This window comes from Lagenorhynchus albirostris, chromosome 2, assembly GCF_949774975.1.
Source record: "Lagenorhynchus albirostris chromosome 2, mLagAlb1.1, whole genome shotgun sequence".
Taxonomy (NCBI): Eukaryota; Metazoa; Chordata; class Mammalia; order Artiodactyla; family Delphinidae; genus Lagenorhynchus; species Lagenorhynchus albirostris.
In genome coordinates this window covers 102,587,797-102,600,107 of record NC_083096.1, presented here as the reverse complement: position 1 = coordinate 102,600,107, position 12,311 = coordinate 102,587,797, and the positions used below count along the sequence as shown (strand labels likewise).

General features: G+C 42.5%; 1 protein-coding gene across 2 annotated transcripts; it reads left to right on the top strand.

The window, feature by feature from the left end:
* The first annotated feature begins 882 nt into the window (after positions 1-882).
* Positions 883-12,070, top strand: RWDD3 (RWD domain containing 3). 2 transcript variants are annotated; one of them, XM_060139533.1, is made up of 4 exons: positions 883-999; positions 8,734-9,174; positions 11,357-11,472; positions 11,571-12,070. In XM_060139533.1, the coding sequence occupies exons 1-3, from the start codon at positions 915-917 to the stop codon at positions 11,431-11,433; spliced, it is 603 nt and encodes a 200-aa protein (XP_059995516.1). In that variant the 5' UTR covers positions 883-914; the 3' UTR covers positions 11,434-11,472; positions 11,571-12,070. The 2 variants fall into 2 exon arrangements, with proteins under 2 accessions (XP_059995516.1, XP_059995515.1); XM_060139532.1 differs by having other exon boundaries at positions 8,734-9,221.
* The last annotated feature ends 241 nt before the right edge of the window (positions 12,071-12,311 follow it).

The following is a 12,311-nucleotide window of genomic DNA, read 5'->3' as shown; positions in this document are numbered from 1 at the left end:
ACATTGCTTTGTATGCATCAAATATCACAAAATAAGTAATACTGAAAAGCTAGCGTTTGCTACATTTTCATACTTTTTGTACCCCTAAAGGCCCAGGAGTTCTCCTGGCCGATTTCAGCAGGTCTGTCCCCTGTGAAGGCGGGAGACAAATGGGAAATTACGTCGTTGCTCCCAGCACCCGGGTGCATAGCTCCTCCAAAGGTTCTGGGTCACCCCAGTCACATCCTTAGAATGCCAGAGGTGGTAGGTCCAACCCTCCCCTTCTGCAACCGTTGTTAGGAGGACGTCCCAGAAACCCGGTTCTGGTCCAGAGTCCGAGCTCCAGTTGCCTCTCAGCATCTGGAGGTTGCTCCTACCCCGGACGTTTTCTGGGTGTCCCAGACCGCCTGGGTCGCTAGTGCCTCCAGGAGGGCGGAGAATCTCGTCTGTTCTGTTAACTGCAGTACCCCCAACACCTAGTTTAGTTCTGAGCCAGACAGAGGCTAACCTCTTCTGGTCACTTCGCTGCTTGTTTTCTCCTCTTAACCTCCAAGTTCCTTTCAAGGCCAAGTCTGGGCGGGAAGGGCTAGTGTTCAAAGCCCGAGCTAAAGTTAGAGAATTTCGGGCTTTGCTGGGAGGCCTCCCTCCGTCAGGAAAGCAGCGGGTGAGCTGCACGGTGACCTCTGGCAGACACCACGGGGCCTTCCCCCTCGGACAGAAACCCCCCGAGAGGGCGCGGAGCCTCGCATCTGGAGTAAGTGAGCGGGAGCTTGTGGGCGGGGCTTCTCGGGGCCTCCCGCCCGCCGCGCGCTGCGGAGACGCGGGGCGCCCCCCGGTGGCAGCCCTGCAGCGCTGCTCGGGGCCGGCGGGGGCGGCGGCGGCGGCGGCGGCGGAAGGCGGAAGGGGAGGTGTTGAGCCAGCCGAGCGGCGCGGCCATGGCGGAGCCGGTGCGGGAGGAGCTCTCGGCCCTGGGTGCGATTTTCTGCGGGCCCGGCGAGTGGGAAGTGCTGAGTCGCTCAGGTGACTACCCCCGCGCCAGACGGACTGGGCGCCCTCTGCTCCCCACCACCAAGGCTGGGCTCCCCGCCCCGGGCCCACACTTGGGGGCCGGGGTAGTTGAATGAGGGAACGACACGCCCCGGGACTGGGCGTGTGTGGAAGCTAGCGGGAGAGTGCGGCGACCCCCAAAACGTGAATAGTATCGCGCCCCTGCTCGCTCCTCTGCAGTGAACGGACAGCATAATGCTCAGGCTCTTGCGGCCCGTGGACCGGTTCCTGCTTCCCGCGCCGCTCCACCCACTCGTCCGTCCCACCCTCCACTCTCCCGTCGCACTCGCACTCGCCCTTCCCCCTCCATCCGCCGTTACCCCCCGTCCCCACTCTGCCGTTGCACCCTCTGACTCGCCTGTCTCCTCAACTCGCTGAGCGCTACGAGCCAGCCGCGCCCTCCTGGAAAGCGTCCCCCCCCCCCCCACGCTTTCCCTGGCCGTCCTGTACTTACCCGTCAGATCTGACCGTGAAAAGAGGTTTCTCCTGACACCCCTAGTTTAAATCCAGCTTCCCCAAATTGAACTACGTGCTTTGTAAGCACCACGCATTATGTCCTTCAGGGCACCCACCACAGTTTAACTATATGGGTATTTGGTTGTTTCAAGTTGCAAGAGGGCAGCGACCCTGTCCGTTTTGTAATCACAAAACTCCAGGAACCTACGACAGTGCCAGGCACGTGGTAGGTATGCAGTAAATGTTTGTTAAATGAATTTTTGAATTCGACCAGTGCTCAGTCAGGACTCTCAGTTTGATTGCTTTTCTCCTGCTTTTTCTAGTCGGCTGAAAGGTGGTTGCCAATTACAGGCTCTTGGGGGCGCATTAATCATTCAACTCATTTATTGAGTCCCCGGAAGCGCTGACAGGGTTTCAAAGACACTGACTGCTCAGGGCCTCTAGGAGCTTACAGTCTAGAACGGTTCTTTTGGCTATATTTTCATGATAGTGAAAACTTCTTCTCTGCCTGTCTATGGCGTCTATTAAGTAAAAACCAAAACTTCGGTTTATGAAAAAGTGCAGTGATGCACATAATTTTCAGTTTTTACTTAGCTTTCAAATACATTCTGTGAATTTTTTGGCATAGCTTTCAAATACATTCTGTGAATTTTTTGGCATAAGATTTAAACTTCTGTTATGTTTCAGCTACTATTAAAATTGTCTTTCTGACCATAAATTGGTTGACCTTTAAGAAGGTAGTCTAAAATGTTCTGAATGTTGTGAGAAAGCCATCAAGGGTTAGGATCCATTCCTGGTATCTACGTGGTGTGTTATTCACCTACAGAGCAGGAGTTGGCTCCTTTTCATTTATTCTTTCTTGATCACCCGTGTCTATACGTTCATTGAGCACTGTTATGTTCTGGGCACTGTGAACCAATTCATGTAATGAAGCCGCTTTCTTTTCAGTGCCTAGCCTGTCTTGTAGCTTTCTGAAACAATTGTTTAAAATCCATATGAAAGGATTTACTCACTTTTAGTATTTTCTCGTCACCTCTCTTCTGATTGGATAGCATTTGTTATTCTTCATCATCTTACTTTGCTGTCTCTGGCTCTCTTTATTGATAATTACTTCTGCTTGAGGCAGGCTGTTTGAAGAGATCATCAGTTTTCTTAAATTCCTTTATTATGGCTCAACTAGGAATATCCTGGGAAAATGAACCTATGATTTCCCATTACACCTGAAAGAGGATGGAATGGTGGTGGTCTGGGTCATGAGTATGGTTGAGCATACGACACTGCTGACAGGTCAGAGAAAACCCAAAAAAGTAAGCATAGAAAGAAAGAAAGAGCAATTTCTTAATATGAAGAGCACTGTAGACCCTTTATCTGCTGTTAAATTGAGCATGACTTTCAAGCCATGCCTCCTAATTAATTTAATTCAGTGTTTTGGCATCATTAAGTAATTGAATTATAAAAGAATTCAGTGTAACAACTTAGGACATTTTGTTGCTGAAAGGTTCATTGGAGAATAGAACAATTCAGTGATTGAAATTGGGACGTTTGATGTTCACAACTGGGAATTAAGGGTAAGGTAAGGACTTCTTTAATAGACCTCAGTAAATATACAGTGGGCTGCTGGCTGCCACTGTCATGGTCACTGTCAGCTTGGGTTGGAGGATGTAAGAACATTCTGAACACCATCAGTTCCTTCCTGGCCTTCCCCTCAAATAAGCTGCTCCTTGTTGCCACTGGAATCAGGTTAACATTGGGTAGGATTGCACTTCTGGTACGAGATAGCCCAGGCAGGCTCAGGCTGCTAACCCTAGGGTCATCTATGAAGGTCATAAGATTGAAGAGTTTGAATAGTTGGATTCTTTTAGCTGGACTAATTTGTGCTGAGAATTTCAGGGGACTTACATACACTGTGGCCTCTTTGTGATGGTTGTAGAAAGCTCATAAGAGGCATCAGGTGTAACTGTCTCTGATGGGTGCAAGTTATGTAAGCTCCTATTCCTGTCCACTAGGGAGGGCTGTGGGCAGATCAAACCAGGGGTATTCTGCTTCTCCCTGTGCAGTGCAGTCAGACAGGGTGCCAGGTTTAATGGGGTCACCTACCACAGACCTGATACTTTAAATGCATCTTACTTGATGAGGGGTATTCTTTTTTTTTTTTTTTTTTTTTGCGGTACGCAGGCCTCTCACTGCTGTGGCCTCTCCCGTTGCGGAGCACAGGCTACGGACACGCAGGCTCAGCGGCCATGGCTCACGGGCCCAGCCGCTCCGCGGCATGTGGGATCTTCCCGGACCGGGTCACGGACCCGTGTCCCCTGCATCGGCAGGCAGACTCTCAACCACTGAGCCACCAGGGAAGCCCGATGAGGGGTATTCTTAACTTTATTTTATAAAGAAGGTAACAGATGCTCAGGCTGGTTGAGTAACCACCAGGCTCCAGAGTATATGGACTCTTGCATTGCGTCATGCTGCTTAACAGAGATGCGGCCATTGCGTCAGGAAAACAGTTCTTGGAGAGCAAGGATGACACCTGTCCAGGAAGAAGAGAGCAAGAAGAGCACCCAGAGCAGAGAAACGGGGATGACCCCACTTATGTTCAGAATAGTTCTGAAGGGGAGTGTGTGTGCATGCCTGTGTAGGTACCTATGAGGTAGATGGGATTTGGTATTGTTATAAATCTTCATTTTCCTGATGAGGTAATTGAAGGTCACAGAGATTATATTGCCATAGTTAGTGCTCATTATATGTGGAGTTGTGTTTCTGGAAATCATCTTACAGATAAAGAAGTTATAAAATGGGAGGTGTGTAAGACTCAATATCATATGATATGTTCGCACAGTAGCTTCAGAGTAGCTTTTTGTATTCTGCTAACACTAATGTTCAGATTGGATTGGGCCGTCTTGCAAAATGAATCATGACTGTCACCCACTGACCCCTCTAAATCTGCTCAGCCCTGTGTCCTGCTGATGGTCAGTACTGAGGTCGTCTCTAAAAACAAATCAGCCTTGAACTTCACGTCTAAAGGATGGGATCGCCACTTTTAGCTTCACTTATTTTTAGTTTATTTTTTTTTCTGTAACCACGTTTAACATGTATAAAATTCCAGCTGTAACATAAAAAGAAGCACTGGTGGATGTATACTTGTGGGGAGCCACCTGAGAGCAAGAGGAAAAAAATCCTGTGCAGTGAGGTAAGAGAGGGTGTTGGGGACTTTTTAGTGGTTTTCTGAACAAAGTCTTACCCTGAGGACATATAAAACTGCAAAACAGAAGAAAAAAAAAGCAAGTATAGGGAAATTCAGTTGTATATGGTATATAAATGATTTCTTAATGGGCTCTAAATGAATCTTGAAGAACTCATCCTCTTAAATTTTGTTTACATTTTCCACTATCTTCTGTTATTGGACAGCATTTATTGAATTTTTATTGTGTGTGATTATGAAGTAGAGTGAAGTCTTAAAAATAACAGTATGGAATTTGGGGTTCAGTTCAGTTTCTCTCGTTTGAATTTCTGTTGTTTGGAGTGTGGTTAGGAGCATAATTTCCTTCATGTACTTGTAAGGAAGAATAAGGTTTGAAACTAACCTATTTTAGTTATGAAATTGATATACTTATTTTAAGGTACAATGACTTATTTAAAAAAACCAAAAAAACCCAAACTAGGGAATATGTATGCAAGCTTCAACCAGAGGCAAAACTTACATCTTTTGGTAGGATCTTTAGAATAGATGAAAATAGTCTTGGAACTCATGAAAATTTTAGATTTGTAGGGCAGGCATACATTTTCTAGGGCATAGATTTTATTGAGAATGATGAGTTTGTGAGTTAAACTTAATGACTAGAGTTTTTTGGTGCCAGGGAAGTCCAGAGATTAGCATTAGATGTAGAACACCATTATTTTTCTGTTAATCACTCTGTTTCTAAGCTGTTAATAAAGTAGATAGGGACAACCTTGTTTTCTTTTTTTAATGGAAAAAAAAACCCCAAAATCAGACTGACAGTACATGTGATTACATGAAAAATGCTGAGGAAAAAAGAGCCAGTTTAATTGCATGTACAAACCAAGGCAGATGAGAAATGGAAGGGTAATATACATACTTCTAGAGTTTTAGGGAGAAAATGAGTTTTTAAAAGAATATGTAATTTTATTCCTGCATTAAGTATCAGCAGAATGGGGTATGTTGTTGGGATTTTCATTTTCTTACAGAGATAGCATCATTTTGTGTAATTTCAGCTTGCAGCTCCTGTGTGTGTGTGTGTGTGTGTGTGTGTAGCTACGGAGGGAGTCAAAGAGAAGACCAAGTAGGAAGGTTGTTAATCCTTTCCAATTCTTGATAAAATTAAAGCAGTTTTCCTTCTAAGCTTGTAACTAATAATTTCACGGTTTTCTAAGGCGGAAGTCAGGATTTTCTCCTGTTGCTTTTCTCTTTGCTGACTAGGGCCAGAAAATCACTAAGAGAGAAGAATGAAAGTTGGTAAGGATTTGAAGAGCCAGCTCAGTAGGCTTTCCAGACCTTCTCCCTGGACTGCCTGTTTCTGTCAGTTAGGTCACTGCCCTGGGGAGGAATAGGTGGCTGTTTAGGTGGCAGAGATTGGAGAACACTCTAGGTTTCAGGGTTTTTACCAGAAAGGGAGCCTTGCTTGCGGGGAAAACCTTGCTTTGTGAGCACAGATACTGTGTTAGTTTCTTGTGGCTGCTGTGACAAATAACCACGAATGTGGTGTCTTAGAACAACACATATTTATTCTCTTACAGTTCTGGAGGTCAGAAGTCTGAAATCATTTTCACGGGGCTGTAGTCAAGTTGTCAGCAGGGAGGCACCTTTTGTTCAGAAAACATTAAAAAATGCTATTCCCATGGAGAGTTATCTCCATGGAAATAAAAAGAATATATAAAATACAGGTTTATAGAAATTATATGTATGTATGTTTATAAGTAAAGACATTTTTAGGTGTAGAAGAGAAGTTGAGGAAGATCACTTTGGCTCTGTCCACTATTTCATGTTATGAAACTGGATTGACTTAAGAGGACAGGATCTGTGTCTTACCCGTTGTTTTCTCTCAGACTAGAACAGTGCCTTGGGCCTAGTAGGTACTCAGTGAATGTTTGTTGAATGATGAATGAAGAGCTTTAAAAGTTATACCTCCCCCTTGAGAGGGAAAGTGGACCCTCTAGATGATTTCTGGAGGGTTTTTTTAGCCTAGTGGTCACATGTCTGTAGGTCTATTTATAATGCCCATTTTATCTAGTGAAGTGCAGTGATCTAACTGACATCTAGGGAGCTTACTTTAATAATAAAATATTTTTTACAAAGGATAAGTAACAGGATAGAAGAAAGAAGGGTTTTGAGAAGCTGGTGATGGATTTTAGAGGAATGTACTAAGTTGTTTGGAAAATCTTCCTTTATGCAGCATATATTTTACTTATGTAATACAAATTTAAGTTACATCACTTTAATATGATCTTTTTTTTAAAATAAACTTATTTATTTTATTTATTTATTTTTGGCTGTGTTGGATCTTCGTTGCTGTGCACGGGCTTTCTCTAGTTGCGGCGAGCGGGGGCTACTCTTCGTTGCGGTGCACGGGTTTCTCATTGCGGTGGCTTCTCATTGCAGAGCACAGGCTCTAGGCACGCGGGCTTCAGTAGTTGTGGCACACGGGCTCAGTAGTTGTGGCTTGCGAGTTCTAGAGCGCAGGCTCAGTAGTTGTGGCGCACGGGCTTAGTTGCTCCACGGCACGTGGGACCTTCCCGGACCAGGGCTCGAACCCGTGTCCCCTGCATTGGCAGGTGGATTCTTAACCCCTGCGCCACCAGGGAAGTCCTAATGTGATCTTTTTTTTTTTTTTTTTTTTTGTGGTATGCAGGCCTCTCGCTGTTGTGGCCTCTCCCGTTGCAGAGCACAGGCTCCGGACGCACAGGCTCCGCGGCCATGGCTCACAGGCCCAGCCGCTCCGCGGCATGTGGGATCTTCCCGGACTGGGGCACAAACCCTTGTCCCCTGCATCGGCAGGCGGACTCTCAACCACTGCGCCACCAGGGAAGCCGCCTAATGTGATCTTTATAATGGTTACTGCCTGGGTTTCGGGGTGGTGTCCTAAAACGGCAGTGCTTTGCAGCTGATACTGAAGGTTCTATTAAAGAAAAACCTGGTGTAATGGATGTGTTTGGTCCTATATGAATCCATGTCTGTAACAACAGCTTCTGTATAAATGGAATTGGATGGCTAGAGAGCCATTTTAATGTTCTGTTAGGTTCTTTAAAATGGGAATGCACTCAGGTTTCCATTGTTGAGGGTGTTGAGCAGCGATCCAGGTATGAAAATTAGAACAATCTGACTGCCTGTCTTGTGAAGGAGAATGAAACAAGGGCTGTGGAGAAAGAAGTAGGGTAGACGGAGGCAAGTTAGCTTCAAAGAGGCTCGTCAGCACCCAGTTCGGTTCTACTCTGCTTTTCTGATCTGTGTGCTTCTGCCCCCTGCAGAATGAATCAGCCTGACGTTTTATCAACTTTTGAAAAGTGGGGTGAAGTGGTGTGGAACACATCAGAGGGGTGAAGTGGAGCAAATCTGAAAGAGAGCAGAGTGTTTCATCTCGTATCCTGTGTGCGCTTTCCCCTTTCCCCCTCCTCCTTATGGAGCCAGAAACAGCTGAACTGATGTCTGCCCAATTTTAGTTCCTCCCGCTGCCTTCATGTTACACTGATACGAATATATTTGAAGTGAAAAAGAGCGGGTCCAGGCAGTTACTGTGTATGCACAGTCATGGTTTGCTCTGTACCCCTGCAACCACATGGGATCCAGTATTTGGTTTGATTCAGACTCACTGCAACATGACTTTCACCGGATTTAGTGTATAACTTTTAAACTAATCACTGATTTTATAAATACACAATACTGTTTCTTTGAATGTTCATATGAGTTTATTAGGAATTTCTGAATTATCAACTAAGTCTGGGGAGGAAGAACATCATATGATGAGAAACCTTTCTGGTAACCTTAATAAAAATGGGATAATGGCAATTATAAATGCCAGTGAAATCCTGGGTGCTGGTGAGCATGATTCTATGACTATATATGTATGGCTGAAAGTAAGAATCTGTAAATCATGGCTTTCTTAGTGTGATGTATCTCTTCATAAAATAACTTAGTTTTCACATGAAAAATAAATTGATACTTGAAACAAAAATTCTAACTTGTTAGTGTTCCATTCAGATTGAATTAGGTACAGCTAATCATTATTTTTGGATGCTTTCCAGAGACAGATGGAACTGTGTTCAGAATTCTCACAAGAGCCGAAGGATTTATGGATGCAGATATACCCTTACGATTGGTGTTCCATTTACCGGTTAATTACCCGTCGTGTCTGCCTGGTATTGTGGTTAACTCCGAACACCTGACCAGGGCTGAGTGTGAGATTGTGAAGGAGAAGTTACTGGAGCAAGCAGAGACCCTTTTGTCGGAACCTATGGTTCATGAGCTAGTTCTCTGGATTCAGCAGAATCTCAGGCACATCCTCAGGCGGCCAGAAGCTGGAGGTGGCAGTGAAAAGTGCACTTCTGCAGCAAGCACGACTGTGGATGATGGATTGTGGATGACTCTTTTGCATTTAGACCATATGAGAGCAAAGACCAAATATGTCAAAAGTGTGGAGAAGTGGGCTTCCGATTTAAGGCTGACAGGAAGACTGATGTTCATGGGTAAAGTAATACTGATTTTACTGCAGGGAGACAGAAACAACATCAAGGTGCCAAAAAATTTTAATGTTGAATATGAATTTGGCTATTTTCTGCTAAAATGGTGTGTCTATAAGTGTGTTTGATAACAATGGGACAGATTAATCATTAAGATGTTTCTGCTTTCACTCTTACCATGTTAATGGATCTTTCTTTTTAAAGACTGTCTTTAACTTCTAATTACAACTACAGACTTGAAAAGCTTGAAGAATAAGTAGAAGATTATGTTTTAAAAATCATGCCACTTAATGAAAGTGGTAGGTTATTAAAAAAATCTCTGGTACATGAGTGTTTGTTTCTGTAATCAGCTTTGAGCCTAAATTTTATAAATTTGCACTAAAAGTTTGTGTGTATTTATAGTTCTTTCCTTAGTTAGGCACACAGCAAGGTGTATATTTGTGGGTAGCCTGCAAAAATTTTAACTTTTTGGAAGTTAAAGATATGTTCTGACGCTTGAACTTGGTATCTGTTATACCTGAAAAGAGGAGCTGTTCTCTCCTAACCAGGATTTAGTGTGAGTGGAAGTAGAATCGTTAGGGCTGTCAGCTTGTCACCTCCTCCCTAACTTTTTGCTTTCCACCTGACTGGTCTCAGCAGCTGCTTTCAAAATCATCGTCTTCTTCAGAGTTTTCAAGTTCTCATTCTAAACTCATCTAACCTGCTTTATGTGGGACCAGACAAAGAAAGCTGCTTATTATATTTTAAATCTTAAAAGAGCTGCAAATCACTTAATAGGTTTTATGCTTTCAAGTGGGTTGGGTCAAGAATAATTACAATGGAATTTATTTGAAACAGATTTATATTGCATAACCTATCATCTTAAAGGTTTGTAGGATAACTACCTAGCTTTTTGTCATGGGCTCTTATCCCAAAACTTGTTGGTTAATAACTTCAGTTGACCAGAGTAGTGCTGGGTTATAGTGTATAGGTACAACAGATTTTCAGATTTAATAAAGATATTGGGTTGGGGTCTGACCAAGGAACCACATATATTTTTTAAAATTTAATTAATTAATTAATTTATTTTTGGCTGCATTGGGTCTTTGTTGCTGTGTGTGGGCTTTCTCTAGTTGTGGTGAGCGGGGGCTGCGCTTTGTTATGGTGTGTGGGCTTCTCATTGCTATGGCTTCTCTTGTTGTGGACCACGGGCTCTAGGCGCGTGGGCTCAGTAGTTGTGGCACACGGGCTTAGTTGCTCCTTGGCATGTGGGATCTTCCCGGACCAGGGCTCGAACCTGTGTCCCCTGCATTGGCAGGCAGATTCTTAACCACTGTGCCACCAGGGAAGCCCCGGAACCACAAATTTTAAGGTGATTTACAGTATATCTATAAAGTTTGATCCTTTTGGATAAAATACTGGCTGACAAAATGAATACAAATTAATTTCTTTGCTCATATATCCCCAAAAGGCTCAGATTTTTCTTTAAGCCAGCTCAGGCATATTAGGCTAAGTGTAGCTGTTTTGCAGATGTTGTTTCTCAGATTGGATCCATCAGTTAATTAATTTATTTAATCATATGGCTTGACCTCTGGTAATGTGGAGTACTTTTCAAGGAGTTCTTTCTTTTTTATTAGCTGTCCCTAAAATGTCATTTAATGTAAATATCCCTTAAATTTTTATAAGACTGTATATCAGGATTGAGAACTACAGGTACATATTTATAGATGCCATCAATTTGGAATGTTCGGTACTGTGTGCCTGTTAACTTCATTCCGACCTTGAGGAAGTGATAATAATGACAGTAGCTGGTACTATATTAAGCACTATTGTGCCAAGCACTCCTCTAAGTGCTTTATATGTATGAACTCATTTAATTATCACAACTTCCCCATAAGGTAGATGTTATGAGTACCATTTTATGGAATAGGTTACTGAGACACAGAAGATCTAGATAACTAACCCCAGAATCAGATCTAGTTTAGATTTAAGCCTACGTAGTTCGATTAGACCCTTCTTTACTCCAGCATTCACCAGAATGTTATGCTTCAAAGTATGTGAAAACACTGTGTAACTCTCTAACTGCTTGATTCAGAAAGTGAGTACTCTGTAAGCGTGGAAATAAGCCTATAGGTTTATGGCTCCTTTTAAACTAGGACTTTGAGATTCAGAGTAAGATATGTATTTAACGTACTGATTTATCATTTAGGAGTACCTGATTCTTCAGAAAACCTGCAAAGTAGATGTGGACTCAAGTGGAAAGAAATGCAAAGAGAAAATGATTAGTGTACTGTTTGAAACAAAAGTACAGACAGAACACAAAAGGTATAATTTAGTACTATTGCAGATGGAAAAGCAACTGAATCGATAATTATACTCTGACAAATTTAGGCATATTCATGAGTTTCTCTTGTATAATGCAGGTTTCTGGCATTTGAAGTCAAAGAGTATTCATCGTTGGATGAGTTACAAAAGGAATTTGAAACTGCAGGACTTAAGAAGCTTTTCTCCGAATTTGTACTTAGGCTGATAAAATGAAGTGGAAGACAGGTATCTTTTAGTGAAACAACAGCGTTTTTTGTTTTGTTTTGTTTTTGTTTTTTGCATTGGATTTTGAGAGTGGCTGATTGAAATACTCATAAGGGAACAATTTTAGAGTTTTCTCTGAAGCAAAATGATAGATACCATCATAACTTAAGGACAAAAGCCAATTCTGTTTATGGAATATTAAACAGTAAAAATAAATATCCATGTATTCTAATTTTGCCAGTATAGGCTGGGTTCAATAGATGGAATGTTATTTGAGAGATAAATACAAAAAGTTGATGGTGAATGAGCCCTTGTGTTTATACAGAGGATTTGTTTGGAACTGTGCAATTTTCTGCCTAATTTTCTTGTAATTAAATGAATTTTTAAAAAGAGATTTGTTTTCATGTTTACTTCCTTCATGTTTACATTTTTAGCATTTGATAATGATTTTTCCCCCATTCAGATTATTCTGTCTAATGTTTTAAGTTAAATGTTAAGAAAATTATAACACTGATTTCATTGTGGAATTGGATAAATGGTTAGTTTAAATACAAACTAAAGAAGTTCTACAGAACTTGATTTACAATTGCTTTCTTTGGGGTCCCAGAATTGCATGATACTTACTAGTGATAGGA

What these genes read in the sequence shown, in the direction of transcription:
- RWDD3 (XM_060139532.1), top strand. Translation starts at nt 915, where the DNA reads ATGGCGGAGCCGGTGCGGGAGGAGCTCTCGGCCCTGGGTGCGATTTTC. An exon ending in GAGACAGAAACAACATCAAG is followed by an intron (nt 9,222 to 11,356) that starts GTGCCAAAAAAT and finishes TTTATCATTTAG; the next exon opens with GAGTACCTGATTCTTCAGAA. An exon ending in GTACAGACAGAACACAAAAG is followed by an intron (nt 11,473 to 11,570) that starts GTATAATTTAGT and finishes TGTATAATGCAG; the next exon opens with GTTTCTGGCATTTGAAGTCA.